Genomic DNA, 16514 nt, shown 5'->3' with positions numbered 1-16514 from the left:
ACGGACGGATCGAGCTCGAGAAGAAATCTGGAAGCTTGGAAAGGTGTTGGGGAGTCTTCAATGGTGAGAATTGGCTAAGGAAAGATGATGGTGTGAATGAAGACTAGTCAACTAGAGTAGATAATATATTAAACTCCAATTTTGCATTTTAGTCCCTGAAATTTCCAAAATTTGCAAAATAGACCCTGATCAAAATGAATTCGGCTCTTGAACTTTGTAATCTCCGATTATCTCAAATAAACTAAATTAAGATAAATTTGGGGCATTAAAATTCTCCCCATCTAAGAAGAGATTTCGTCATCGAAATCAATAAGAATCACAACTCATAAGATAGAATAAAGAACAAAAGACAGTAAAAAGAACTCACGTCATACGAATAACTCAGGAAAACGTTGTCTCATGTCAGATTGTGTCTCCCAAGTTGCTTTCTCGACTCCGTGATGGCTCCACTGCACTTTCACCAAAGGAATCAACTTGGTTTTGAGCTGCTTCTCTTTCCGATCAAGGATCTGAATCGGTCTCTCAAAGTAGCTTAGAGTCTCGTCCAACTCGGCCTCGTCAGGATGAAGAATATGAGAAGGATCTGGATGATATTTCTGCAACATAGAGACGTGAAAAACATCGTGAATACCAGATAAAGACGGAGGAAGTGCAAGTCTATAGGCAAGATCGCCTAACTTCTCCAGAATCTCATACGGTCCGATGAATCTCGGAGATAACTTCTCTCTCTTTCCAAATCTAACAGTGCCTTTGAAAGGGGGAATCTTCAGGAAAACTCGGTCTCCCTGCTCGAAACCCAGAGTTCTACGTCTGACATTCGCATACATTGCCTGGCTATCCTGAGCTGACTTCATTCTCGTCTGAATGATCTTTAATTGCTCTGCCATATCCCGAAGCATATCCGGTCCCAAATCAGGTGACTCGGACAAATCATCCCAAAACAACGGAGATCGGTACTTATTACCATGCAAAGCCTCAAAAGACGCCATACCAATACTAGCTTGGAAACTGTTGTTGTAAGAAAACTCGACAAGAGGCAAAGAATCCTGCCAACTAATTCCAAAGTCTAGCACTACTGCTCGAAGAATATCCTCTAACGTCTGGATAGTCCGCTTTGACTTTTCGTCGGTCTGAGGATGATAAGTTGTACTCAGATGTAATCGAGTACCAAGTTCCTCCTGAAGACTGTGCCAAAAGTGCGAAGTGAATCTAGGGTCTCGGTCTGAAACGATTGACTTCGGCACACCATGCAATCTCACAATGTTGCTAACATAAATCTCAGCCATCTGATCGTGACGATACGTAATCCTGTATGGAATAAAACAAGCAGACTTCGTCAATCAGTCGATCACTACCCAAATAGAATTGTATCCTCGAACAGATCGCGGTAGCTTCGTGACGAAATCCATAAAAATGTGATCCCATTTCCATTCAGGAACAGATAGACTGTGCAACAGACCACCCGGTCGCTTCCTCTTTGCTTTCACCTATTGAAAGTTCAAACATCGAGATACAAACCTCACAACATCGTTCTTCATTCTCTTCCACCAAAACTGATTTTTCAGATCGTTATACATCTTACGGCCTCCACGATGAATACTAAATCGACTGCAATGAGCCTCTCGGAGAATACGCTGCCTCAACTCCGAATTATTAGGCACAACAATACGGTTATTCACAAATAAAACATCATCTCTAACCTAGAATTCAGACTGATGCCCAGATCTAACTTTCTCTACTGAAATATGAATGCTCGGATCAGACTTCTGTGCTTCTTTGATCAAAATAAATAACTTTGGCTCGGCTTGATTAGCAAAAAATCTGATAGTCTTCCTATTTGTTTGAAACTCTAAACTAGAAGTGAAACAATGATCGATCAACTGAGAAACACCGAGAGTAGAAAGAGATAAAGAACAAAGCTTTCGGCTTAAGGCATCTGCAACTGCATTCAACTTTCCCGGATAGTAATTGATTTCACAAACGAAATCCTTCAACAGATCTAACCATCTTCTCTGTCTCATATTCAGTTCTGTCTGTAAAAAAAAATACTTAAGGCTTTTATCGGAGCACTGGTCAGTCTCCTCTTCAAATCAACAAAGTTAGCCTCACAATCTGCAGTCCAGATAAAATGCGCATTCTTCTGAGTCAGCTGGGTAATCGGCTTGGCAATAGAAGAGAATCCCTCGATGAATCGGCGATAATAACTAGCTAAACCCATGAAGCTTTGGATCTCAGGCACTGATGTCGGTCTAGGCCAATTCATAACCGCTTAAATCTTGCTGGGACGACAGAATCCCATTTCCGGAAATAAAATGACCGATGAAGACCCCTCGATCCAACAAAAACGCACACTTAGACAACTTATCAAACAACTGTTCCACCCGCAAAATCTACAAATGGTCAGTACGTTTCTTCGAATAGATAAGAATATCATCGATAAAGATAATAGCAAACTCATCCAAATAGCGCTGAAAGATAGAGTTCATCAAACCCATAAAAACCGCTGGAGCATTAGTCAAACCGAACGACATGACTATAAACTCAAAATGACCATACCTCGTTCTGAATGCGGTCTTAGGAACATCTTCCTCTCGCACTCTCAACTGATGATAACCTAACCTCAGATCAATCTTCGAATAGACATAATAACCCTGCAGCTGATCAAAAAGGTCATCTATTCGGGGTAAAGGATACTTGTTCTTTACTGTAGCCTGATTCAGTTGATGGTATTCAATATAGTGCCGCATAGAACCATCCTTCTTCCGAACAAACAGAACAAAAGCACCACAAGGCGACACACTAAGTCAGATGTATCCCTTGGCAATCAAATTCTCAAGTTTCTCCTTCAATTCTCTCAATTCGACCGGTGCCATACAATACGGAGCTTTGGAAATAGGTTGAGTACCTGACACTAAATCGATGCTGAATTCGATCTCTCGAATAGGCGGCAATCCAGGAATTTATTTCGGAAACACATCAACAAATTCTCTAACCACGGGTATATCAACCAATGCTGGGCTAGATTTCATTACATCAACTGCATAAACCAAAAATCCCTCTGCACCTTTCTGTAACAAACGAGTCATAGATAACACTGAAATCAAAGGAATTCTAGATTGAGAACCCTTACCAAATAATTTCCACTCGTCTGCCATTTCAGGTCTGAATCTGACAACCTTCAGAAAACAATCGATTGTTGCCCTGTACTTGGTTAAAGCATCTATACCAACAATACAGTCAAAATCTGACAGCCCAAGTACAATACAGTCGAACTCTAACAAATATTCCTCAAAACAAAGTTCCCAGTTCCTGACTAATCTGACAGAAACAATTCCTTCACCCAAAGGTAAATTAACAACTACTACAGTAGGCAACAACTCAGTAGGCAAAGCATGCATCAACACAAATTTTTCAGAGATAAAGGAATGAGAAGCACCTGTATCTATCAAAACATGAGTAGAATAACCAAAAATCGAATAGTTACCTGCTATAACATCGTCAGATGCTTCTTGAGCCTGAGACTATGTCAAAGAAAAGACTCGTGCCTGCTGTATCGGAGGCTGATTCGCATTCGGATTACCTCCCTGTGTGTTCTGCTACTGAGGCTGGAATGAGTGAACAACAGAAGATTGCCTCTCAGGCTGAGCTGTAGGTCTAGATGAACTCCCACTATGAGCTCGATCTCTACCTCGCTATGGACACACCTTAGAAAAGTGTCCCGGTTGTTGACAGGTATTGCAGTTCCCAAAGACTCCTACACACTGATCCGGGGAGTGTCTACCTCCACACTTGTTTCAGAACAAAGATGAAGATCCAGAACTCTGTCTTGAACCGAACTGCTTGGAACCACTGGAACTAGAAGAACTATTCCCCTGCTTCTTGAACTGTTTCCCTTTGGCTCTGAAGTGATCTTTTATGTTACCACCACTGCATCCTCCTTCGTAACTCTATGGTAGGTTCTCATACCGAGATGGCTGACTCTCATACTGAGACGGTTGATTCTGAGACTGTATCTGCTGCTGAGGTACCATCTGATTTCCTCTCTGTCTCCACAAACCTGCTTCATCTCCCTTTGCATGATTCATGGAATCCGCAAAGTTATCAGGCCTAGTAGTATTTACCAACGTGAAGATGTCGGGGTTCAAGCCGTTGATGAACTGAATCGGATTTTGCTTCTTCATTGTCGGCGATATGCGGTGCAAAACGCAGCAGACTATCGAATTTGGCCACATACTCTTCAATGTTCAAGTTCTCCTGCCTCAAATTAGCAATCTCGACTCCCTTATCCTTTCGATATGAAATAGGGAAAACCGCTTATAAAACTCAGATTTGAAAAGAGTCCAATTAACAACTATACCTCGATTCTCCATGGATCTCTTCGTCATGATCCACCAGTTCTTAGCAACACCACGAAGCTGATGAATGACTAACCTAATTCGGCAGTCGTCAGAGTAATCAAGGGAATCGAACAACTGATCGATGTCGTCCAACCTGCTCTCACATTCAACCGGATTCTCTGTACCTAGCAACAAAGGAGGGTTAAACGACTGAAACCTTTTCAACAAGGTTTCCATAGGCGTCGCTGTAGCATCCATCAGAATAGTTTTTGTACTAGCTTGCTCATTTGGAGGAGTAATTGGCGGTGGGTTTCTGTTAATAACTCGATGAGGACCCATCTGATAATCAAAGGTTAGGACACGAGATATCTCAATTGCTACCAATCGATGCCTTTTCAACCTCTCGTAAAATTGGATACCAATCGATAACAAAGACAGTTATATCTCAAGTAGATCATGCTTTATAAATTAAATCACATTATCATGTAATTCAATAATTTCTCAAATAATAAAGCATGCTCGCATGTAACTTAAATAATCAAACAAATAACTCAAACACATGCGAGGAGCCAATACACGGGGGCTCGATCTACCCCGCTCACTCTAGTTCAACCAAGAACTTATCGCTCTAATACCACTTAATGTGAGACCTCGATTCTAAACATCTAATCTCGGGTTAAACAATAATTAAGCATACAAGATCCAAGATTAAAAGTAATAGCACTACAAGAAAAACTGTCAAAGACAACGCTTTTTTCGCGTTGTTAATGTCCCCGAAAAAGCGTTGTCGTAGCCAGTGTTATAAAAGACCACGCTGAAAGACAACGCGGAAAAAGCGTTGTCGTTTTTGGAAAAGACAACACTTTTTTAAGCGTTATCGTATTTAAAAACGACAACGCTTTTTTCGCGTTGTCTTTGTCATAAAAAAGCGTTGTCGCAGCCAGTATTGTGAAAGGCCGCGGTCAAAGACAACGCTTAAAAAGCGTTGTCGTTTTGAGCAAAAACAACGCATAAAAAGCGTTGTGATATTTGAAAAAGACAACGCTTTTAAAGCGTTGTCTTTTTAGTAACGACAACGCTTTTTCCACCTACGACAACGTTTAAAAATCGTTGTCTTTTCTCAAATAAAAAACAAAAAAAAAATTAATTCACAAATTTTTAATATTATCACTCAATATTCAAAATTTTTGAAAATTAAATCTAATATACAATATTTCAATATTATAAATCATTCAAATATAACAAAAATCATTCAAATATAACAAATAATTGAATTCTTCATGTTCATCTCGGCCATGTCAAAGTTCCTGTCTTATCACTGCAGATTGTAGTTGCTGATCCCATAGTTTCACAAGATGAAATCCTACGCACCTGTAGATCAATTTGTATCAGCAATTTCTTGAAGAATACAATATCAACACTGAATAAAGCCTGAAAGAGAACCATAATTAATGACATACCAAGGCTTTGTCAGCCATCATTTTCTTCATTGAGTACGCTAGACTGTAGGAAATTAAAGTGAAATCAAGCTCATGAATAACAAGATTGGAGATGGGAAAATGGTAGGTGGCTGATAACAGACAACTTAATGACACACTTACGTCAAGGTTACTGCCAATGGAAGCCCTCCAAGAATCGCAACAACAACAATCGTGACCTATACCAAACAACAGTCAGTGGACAGAAATGGCACCAAATGAACTATTTATTCAGAAATTAAAACTCATAGCAGCAGTTATGATGTGTATAAATCTGTAAATATTAGAGTCTGTTGGGAATCTAAGAAGTTGTGAGACCCCGATTCTAATCATCTAATCAAGATTTAATCCTATCGATAATCATTCAAAGGCCAAGAGATAAGACACCAAATAAAAAAAAATTATTATTAGTGAACAGTGCCGCGCTCGATCCTAGAAAATTCTAGGATCAAGCGCACCATATTCCTGAACTCTCTTCCGAGAAAATAATAAGTGCCGCGCTCGATCCTATAAAATCGTAGGATCGAGCGCACCCTGAGATCAGAATTTTTCCAAAAAACTGAACATGTTTCAAATCTCAAATCAACAATTAAACTCAATCTAATATCAATCTAACATGCTCAATTCCGAATCCAACAACATGTAATCAACATAAAAACTTCAATATTCATCATTCATAATCAATTCTAATATTCAACAATGCTCGAGTTCTAAACTTGATTTCAAAACATAAACTAGATTGGCATGCATTTCCAATTCTAACTCGAAGTCCCACTTCTATTCTTCATTCTCATTCTATCCCTGTCGTCTCTGACTCGATCCTGCCCCACCTATTGCCAAGTACACATACAAACAAAGACAACAGCTGGATAATTCGGTGAGAATAATATTCCCAGTAAAAGAGACTGACATGCAATCAAATAAACATATGAAGTCATGATATGAATTCATTCCTCTTATAATCAATTAATCCATTCAAGTACAGAATTAAAATGATATGCATGTCTTTAAAACTTCTGGATTATCAGACTCAGATAATCAAATGGAATTCTTCTTTCTTTCTTTCTTTCTTTCTTTCTTTCTTTCTTTCTTTCTTTCTTTCTTCGGTTTGGGATCCCGAGGTTAAAATATCCAACAATCACACCGAACTCCCATTTCGAGGTGTACGAGGTATATTTTAATCCTCTAGACTCCAGAGCATTATAGAGAGTTAATCGACACTTGTAGTAATTCGCCTACCAAGGCCACTCAACTATAATCTCTAGATCGTCTAATTCGAAACGAATAATCATTCGACTCAATATGAATGTATATGTCATCTCATGCATTCAATCATATTTTCAATCATCAATTCAAATAAACATTAAATCATGATTTCAAATAAGCATTCAATCATGATGTCAAATAAGCATTCAATCATGCAAGTATGTAAATTTCTTCGGAATACTCGAATAAATTCGGATTCGAGTTAATCGTTCCATTCAAGTCTAAGTCATCTTTTACCTATTTCGTTTCGAAGGTACTTCAATCTGAAAAATCAATAATAAGGATAATAATCAATATCCAATCAAATTCATTCAAAACTCAATCAAACTTCTTCGATCGATAAATAAGAAAATCGATACTGTACTGACTTCAATCTTCCAAACTGTCCAAAGCTGCTATCTCACAACTCTGCTGACTTCAATTCAATATATCAGAAGGAGTCATAAGGATCAATATCGACATCAAAAGCTCACTCAAACTCGATACGATCAAAACATAGAAACAATATCCAAAACTCAAACTGACGGCATAACATCTATAAAAATATCAAACCGAAAACGCAGACAGCAATTCAACAATCCAATAAACTCATTTCAATCAATACATATCATTTCCATTCCAATCCCAACACATCTCAAAGTCAAAGATTTCGAAAATCACTAAGAAAATCATAACAATTCCGATCGTCGTTAGATCTTCGAACCGTCTTAGATATACTATCACAGCAACCTCAAGAACATCCTCTCCGAATATCAATCAATTCTAAAGACATCTAAAAATTCAAACCTCGTAGAAATAAGAGAAACTTACTTCCAAACGGAGCACTCGACGCTGTGATCGCAGATATCTACTCGAGATTGAATTCCAACGAACGGATCGAGCTAAAATCAAAATCACAAAAGCTTGGGGAAGCTTTTGTTGCTTCAATGGAGGGAGAGGCGGTTGGAAGGGAGAAGATGGAGTGGAAAGAAAGAGTCAAAGCCTCTTAAATATCTAACAATTCCCATATTTACGTTTTAGTCCCTAAAAATTCTAAAAATTGCATTCTAGTCCCTGATCCAAATCGAATCAGCCCTCGACTTCTAAAATCTATGATTATCTCAAATAAAGTCCATTAAGATAATTTTGGTGCGTTAAAATTCTCCCCCTCTAAGAATCGATTTCGTCCTCGAAATCAATTACAGTTCTATCACAAGGTCGAGGATAGAATCACAGGACCGCAATAAGAATTTACATCTCGGAACTAAGTCCAAAATCTGCTTCCAATCTAACTCTGAATCATTCGTCTCAATCAGTTCGACATCTATACAACAGGAGAAAGTCAGAAACTCTAGTCGATTAATTCATCAACATTCTGTCCGTCTATCAAAATTCATCTCATCCTCGTCAGAACATCCTTACAATTTAGTCACATTTCGAATCATCTACCGTTCTAACTCATGAGACACAGAAAGTTCATCTCGAAAATGAAAGATATCTTCATCTCTCCTTGTACAACTTCTAGAGAGATGTTTTCCATATATCATTTCATCGCTGCCGTTGTACGAAGTCTCCACAAAAATCAAGAATTCTGCCAACTAGTGCTAAGTCAAGCACTACAACTCATGGCAATTCCTCTAAAGTTTGACTCATCTGATCTGGCTGTACGTCATTCTAAGGGTATCGAATCGAAAATAGTTGAAATCAACAATAAAATTCTCTTCAAAGTATATGCCGAGAGAACAATAACATCAAGGATCTCTGTCTAGACTGACAGACTTCGGCAATTCATGAGATCTGAAAACCTCTCACAAGATATCATTTCTCTGTTCTTCATCAAAATCATTCTGTACAAAAAACTGTAGCGGATTTCATCAATCAATCAATCAAAAACAGACAGTAAATAAAATAAGAATAATTCCAAAATCTCAATAAGAAGAAATCCCAGCGCTGAAAGATCATCAGCACTGAAAATCAGAATACATGAAAGCAGATAATCAAAAATTCCATAATCAGATAATAAGGATCGAAGAAATTCATTCGGTCCAAACCGAAATTCAAACATCGAGTTTAACATACAATTGTTCGGCGTACAATTCTGAAAGGATTCTCGAAATCTCTGTACGATCAGTACAATTCTCATAACCAGAAAACAAAAAATTCATCAATAAGAATTCCTAATTTCAACTAATACTTCAGAAAGATTCGGTCAACAAAAAGTTCTTCAACAATGCAGGAGTATTCGTCAAATCAAACGGCCTGTCCAAAGTTCAAAACGGCCAAACTTAAACCCGGAAACAATTCTGAGAAAGTTCTCTCTTTACAAACCTCCTGTAGATAAATTTCGGATCCCCCTTCAGTGTCGAACTCGTTCTGAAAATCGGGACCAATCTAGAAGTTCTTTCCGAACAACTTCAGTCGTTCAATAACCACCGACACATCAACCAGTTACAATCCAATACATCAACTGTAAAGCTTCGAGAGTTCGTTCATACTATTTTGTAACAATAGTCATTCAACAGAATAAATCAAGAATTCTTAGAATTGAGAATTCTTAACGGAGGATTCCATCACCCGTTCAGCGATACTCCGATGACATCTCATTTCAGACTCAACAAAGTAGCCTTGCTACGAAAATCATCGAATTGTGACCCCAATTCCATTCTGAATCAGAATAGACTGTACAACAGAAAATCAGATCGTTCTCTCTCTGACTGTTGACAGTTCATAACATCAGAAGCCATACCTCGAACCTCATGCTTCCTCGTCCTCTATTCGATCTAATTCCTCAATTCATCAAACATCTTCCGATCATCTGGAAGAATACTGAATGAACTTCAAAGTTCCAATCTCCTATACTCTGTCTCAAACCGGAACATCTGGCACAACAAAAGTTATTCGCTAAGAAGGCATCAATATAAACCTGAAACTCAGATTATACCAAGATATGATCTATCTTCATCGAATTCTGAAAGGTCAAATCTGATTCCAAAACGTTCTCAATATTCTCAATCAACTCTGGTTCGAAATCGAATGAAGGAGTCAAGATAAACGTTCCATCTGTTCCCGACTCTATCAGAAGTGCAACAATCATCTGTCAAAGAGGACAACTGAAGTAGATAAAATAAGAACAAATCCTTCAGCTTAAATTCTTAGCTGTTACAATCAATTCTCCGGATAACAATAGAATTCGCAGTCAGATTAATCGTCCTATAAAACTCTCTCTCCCAACTCATAATCAGTTCGGACTGCGACGATCAACTTCTATCTTCCAAGATCAAAACAGATTACGGAAATCTTCCAAGCAAGAAAATGATGCTAGATCTTTCGAGCAATAAGATCTCTGTGAGACTCAAATCGGAAACTAACATTGCGTCTCGAGCGTCTTCAACTTCGTCGATGCTCAAGTTAACAAGGAGTTCTTCTGAACAGGAATAAGTCTCAACTCTCAATAAGAAGGAGTGCAAAGCACCGAAAGGTCATCAATACCGAAGAAATCAATAATACTGAGGTTCTATTCAATCTCTCCTTCAATTCAATAAGAACTGGTCTCAAAGATACACACTAAATAGAAGAACATAATCTTCTGAGTAATTTTCTTCTCAACAATAAGAATTCCTCAAAGGATTCGCGATAGAACACGCTAAATCCTAGAATCTTCAAATTTCAGATAAGGACGTCAATCCAGATCAATTTATAACAGCTCCAGTCTTGAGGTGTTCTATAAAATTCCATCTTCCTAGAGAAAAGATCGAGGAAAAGACAACTCGGTCTCAACAAGATTCAGACGTCAAAAGAATAGCATAATTGATCGACATGCAAATCTGCGAACAATTCTTAAAGAATCTGAAAGATCAATACGGCTCTTCGAAGGATAAGAGATTCATCGATAAGAATACTCAAGAACTCATCTATAAATCTCTGAAAGATTCGGTTCAAAGGACTCATAAAATTGCAGATGCAATTCCAATTCAATCTGTACGCTAAAATTCAAATCCGTCGTACTTCATTTTGAATTCGATATCTGAAACCTCTTCCCTTCAGATTATCAGTCGATGATGTCTGATCTAAATTTAATGTTGAACTCTTCCTCTCAACGCGGAGGCAAATCTGGAATCTCAACAAGAACAATATCAGCAAATTCAACTCTTTTAAATCAACCAACACGGCTGATTGAAGACATCATCGGAGGTAAATCCACTCGTCTGTCATCTCAGATCCGAATCTGGCAACAATCTGAAATCAACCTCGATTGCTCTGTACTCGGTTAATGCACTACATCGATAATATAATCAAAATCTGATAACCGAAGTATAGTACTGTTCAGTACAATAAACTCCCATCGAAACAAAGTTCAAAAATTCAAACTAAACTCAACGCAACTAATTGAGATACTCAAAAGTAGAGGAAGCATTAATCTAACTTCTCAATAAGAAGAAAAAGTTGCATCAATATATAATAGTATAAAAGTCGAAAGACCAAAATCGAACATGTAATGAACTGGGCTGGCCCAGTTCATTCTTGAACTCATGATATTCTCCCCCCTGGTGGGGAGTTTTTGCCCTTCCCAAGATTCGAACCTTGCACTCCAGGTCATAAATGCAATTTTCCCTTAATCCTGGTATCATTGAGCTCAATGGTACCAGGATTAAGGGAAAATTGCATTTATGACCTGGAGTGCAAGGTTCGAATCCTGGGGAGGGAAAAAACTCCCCACCAGGGGGGAGAAGATCATGAGTTCAAGAATGAACTGGGCCAGCCCAGTTCATTACATAAAAGGTGGTACCAGGATTGAAGGAACATTGCATTTATGACCTGGAGTGCAAGGTTCAAATCGTGGAGAGGGCAAAAACTCCCCATCAGGGGGGAGAAGATCATGAGTTCAAGAATGAACTGGGCCAGCCCAGTTCATTACATAAAAGGGCGCCCTTTTTTGTTATGAACTGGGCTGGCCCAATTCATTCTTAGCTAGCTCAATGGTACCAGGATTGAGGGAACATTGCATTTATGACCTGGAGTGCAAGGTTCGAATCCTGGGGAGGGAAAAAAATGCCCACCAGGGGGGAGAAGATCATGAGAGCAAGAATGAATTGGGCCAGCCTAGTTCATTACGGAACAGTTACCTGCTTCATCATCGTCAGGAGCAGTTAGAGTCTGTGAATCCTCGATAAGAGCAAGTACCACAGCCTGTCGCAGAAATTCGGATTTAAACAAACTCTACGAAATGACCAAACCTTGTTTCTCTAAGGCTTTCTTCTTCGATAATCACTAATCCTTTCGAAATACCTTGCAGTTGGTACCCAACCAACCGAATCCGTCGTTCATCGGTGTAGTCTAAAAGAATCAAACAACTGATCGATCTCTTCTAATCAGCTTTCACACCCAAACTCATTCTCAGAACTCCTCAGAGTTGGAGGGCTAAATGACTGAAATCTCATCAGTAATGATTCCATCAGTGTCGGAGTGACATCCATCAGTTCAGTCACAGAACAATTCTGTACAATCGGGTTCGCTACTATTTGAATCATGTTCAAAACTTGCCGAATAGAAAATCTGATTCAAGAGGATTAGGACACAACATCTCAATTACATCTATCTAGTGTCCAACAACCTCAGCTCGACATACTCATTCGATCTCTAGAGTATTCAATGCAACCAGTAACCCGAAATAGTTCGTATCTCAATTAATTCATGCTTTAAAAATTAAATCGCATATCCAAGTAATTCAAATAATTCTCAATCATAAAGCATGCTCGCATATTCTTCAACCATAGAATTAATCAATCACATGCGAGAAAATAAGTTCAAGCGGACTCAATCTACCCCGCTCACTTCTAGAAATAAAATCCAGAAACTTATTGCTCTGATACCACTTAATGTGAGACCCCGATTCTAATCATATAATCAATAGTTAATCCTATCGATAATCATTCAAAGGCCAAGAAATAAGACACCAAATTAAAAAAAATTATTATAAGTGCCGCGCTCAATCCTATAAAATCGTAGGATCGAGCGCATCCCGGGATCAGAATTTTTCCAAAAAACTGAACATGTTTCAAATCTCAAATCAACAATTCAACTCAATCTAATATCAATCTAACATACTCAATTCCGAATCCAACAAATGTAATCAACAGAAAAACTTCAATATTCATCATTCATAATCAATTCTAATATTCAACAACGCTCGAGTTCTAAACATGCTTTCAAAACATAAACTAGATTGACATGCATTTTCAATTCTAACTCGAAGTCCCAATTCTATTCTTCATTCGCATTCTATCCCTGTCATCTCTGACTCGATCCTGCCCCACCTGTTGCCAAGTACACATACAATCAAAGACAACAGCCGGATAATCCGGTGTGAATAATATTCCCAGTAAAAGAGATTGACATGCAATCAAATAAACATATCAAGTCATGATATGAATTCATTCCTCATATAATCAATTAATCCATTCAAGTACTGAATTAAAATGATATGCATGTCTTTAAAACTTTTGGATTATCAGACTCAGATAATCAAATGGAATTCTTCTTTCTTTCTTTCTTTCTTTCTTTATTTCTTTCTTTCTTCGGTTTGGGATCCCGAGGTTAAAATATCCAACAATCACACCGAACTCCCTTTTCGAGGTGGACAAGGTATATTTTAATCCTCTAGACTCCAGAGCATTATAGAGAGTTAATCGACACTTGTAGTAATTCGCCTACCGAGGCCACTCAACTATAATCTCCAAATCGTCTAATTCAAAACGAATAATCATTCGGCTAAATATGAATGTATATGTCATCTCGTGCATTCAATCATATTTTCAATCATCAATTCAAATAAACATTCAATCATGATTTCAAATAAGCATTCAATCATGATGTCAAATAAGCATTCAATCATGCAAGTATGTGAATTTCTTCGGAACACTCGAATAAATTCGGATTCGAGTTAATCGTTCCATTCAAGTCTAAGTCATCTTTTACCTTATTCGCTTCGAAGGTACTTCAATCTGAAAAATCAATAATAAGGATAATAATCAATATCCAATCAAATTCATTCAAAACTCAATCAAACTTCTTCGATCGATAAATAAGAAAATCGATACTGTACCGACTTCAATCTTCCAAACTGTCCAAAGCTGCTATCTCGCAACTCTGCTGACTTCAATTCAATCTATCAGAAGGAGTCATAAGGATCAATATCGACATCAAATGCTCACTCAAACTCGATACGATCAAAACATAGAAACGATATCCAAAACTCAAACTGACGGCATAACGGCTATAAACTGATCAAACCGGAAACGCAGACAACAATTCAAAAATCCAATAAACTCATTTCAATCAATACATATCATTTCCAATCCAATCCCAACACATCTCAAATTCAAAGATTTCAAAAATCACTAAGAAAATCATAACAATTCCGATCGTCGTTAGATCTTCGAACCGTCTTAGATATACTATCACAGCAACCTCAAGAACATCCTCTCCGAATATCAATCAATTCTAAAGACATCCAAAAATTCAAACCTCGTAGAAATAAGAGAAACTTACTTCCAAACGGAGCACTCAACGCTGTGATCGCAGATATCTACTCGAGATTGAATTCCAACAGATGGATCGAGCTAAAATCGAAATCACAAAAGCTTGGGGAATCTTTTGTCGCTTCAATGGAGGGAGAGGCGGTTGGAAGGGAGAAGATGGAGTTGAAAGAAAGAGTCAAAGCCTCTTAAATATCTAACAATTCCCATATTTGCATTTTAGTCCCTGAAAATTCTAAAAATTGCATTCTAGTCCCTGATCCAAATAGAATCGGCCCTCGACTTCTAAAATCTCCGATTATCTCAAATAAAGTTCATTAAGATAATTTTGGTGCGTTACAGAAGTACAGGTGAAGAAGGTACCTGCAACAAACTGCTAGTAATGAAAGTTGTGTTGAAGCAAGCATAGAAGAGACGCCCTCCAATTAGTTTTTCATAGAAAATTATTCGAACATCTCCTCTAATATGGTCGAATCTCAAAATGAATCAGTATTTGTGGTGTTCAAGTGCCAAAACATTCGACCATTTTAAAAAATATCATGAAATCTTACTTGTACTGGTTTCTCATAATCATAACCAAGACAACTCTTTTGGTAAATTATGGACCTTTCGGTACCGAAAATCATTTTCAGAATATGTGTCAAACAAAAAATAATAATAATAAAGTAGAATATGAACTAACTTAGCGTGGAAGGTATAGACTCAACAACAAAGAGATTCAAGAAGTTAGAATGTTGATTCGGATCAGTGGGAAATATAACTCACTCCAGCTACCTGACATTCAATGGAAAAAAAAAGGAGAAAAGGGGCGAAAAGAAAAACTATGTAAGGGCTCAATAGCTTGATCCTTGCACGACATGTATCAAAACTATGATAAAATATAAAATAAATTAAAATGAAATGAAATTCCTCTATTTATAAATTTAAGGGCTCAATAGCTTGATCCTTGCATGAAGACATTTTGAAATTTTAGCAAAAATTTCTCTACATCTTGGCAGAAATTTTAATTACTCTTACCTTCAATGACCAGATTTTAACATTGTCATCCATTCCACAGCTTGCAATACGATACATGTCCGAAGGGTGGAGGTCATAAAATATTCATAACAAATGAAAGGATAGATGCTAAGAGTAAGTTCTACCTGAAGGTCCTACACAAGGGAATACAAAAGGTCAGATAGAACATACCACACAAAGAACTTCATTACGATGTCTCCCAGCACCAGAAAATATCAAAATACATATTCCAGTATGGATGTTCCATAGCCAAACTGATTCATCCTGGCCCATGTTTTATCGTTAATCAACTTTCATGCAAGATATTGTATGATAATCTTAACTTCTTTCAATAGAACAGGAGACAGATTAATTATCATAAACATATACAATATTTTTTTCTGGAAGCCACGGACTGGCATATACAAGAACAAGTTTTTAGTAGTACACTTACTTTGCTTGCTGACACCACCAGTGATGGTTTCAGTGGCTGGGTCCAAATTTCATTTATTGAATCCATGTGACCAACAAAACTCTGCAAAAAATATATGTAGAAAAAAACTAAAGCATTACATTCCTTTACATGCCTAATCGATCTTTACACAGAGAAAAAGGAAAATAAATGTGTTATTCTTATACTACTTGGATGGGGAGGTATAAACAACCTTTGTTTTCAAGTAAATTTAGATTCCAAATAGTGTCACCGTAAAATATGTTTTGAGATCAGCAAAGGTTATTAATTACTTTATTTCAAAAAAATACACCTCATGTTAACTGGTTCGCATTCATTCGCATGACACTAGTACATGAACAGGTAAAATCGAAATTGTGGCATCACATTAACATAACCAATATTTCTTAATGTTTCTCAACTACCTTTTTACTAAATCTAAGCTTATTGTATCCACCTGAAAACCAGAAAT

General features: G+C 37.6%; 1 protein-coding gene across 1 annotated transcript; it reads right to left on the bottom strand.

The window, feature by feature from the left end:
* Positions 1-5621: 5621 nt before the first annotated feature.
* Positions 5622-15163, bottom strand: LOC140870866 (calcium-transporting ATPase 10, plasma membrane-type-like). The gene is made up of 5 exons (XM_073273273.1): positions 15147-15163; positions 14959-15055; positions 5939-5994; positions 5798-5840; positions 5622-5708 (listed from the first exon to the last, which is right to left on the bottom strand). The coding sequence occupies exons 1-5, from the start codon at positions 15161-15163 to the stop codon at positions 5622-5624; spliced, it is 300 nt and encodes a 99-aa protein (XP_073129374.1).
* Between the last annotated feature and the right edge of the window lie 1351 nt (positions 15164-16514).

Source organism: Henckelia pumila, unplaced genomic scaffold, assembly GCF_033568475.1.
Source record: "Henckelia pumila isolate YLH828 unplaced genomic scaffold, ASM3356847v2 CTG_270:::fragment_1, whole genome shotgun sequence".
Classification (NCBI taxonomy): Eukaryota; Viridiplantae; Streptophyta; class Magnoliopsida; order Lamiales; family Gesneriaceae; genus Henckelia; species Henckelia pumila.
This window is presented reverse-complemented; position numbering and strand designations above follow the sequence as displayed.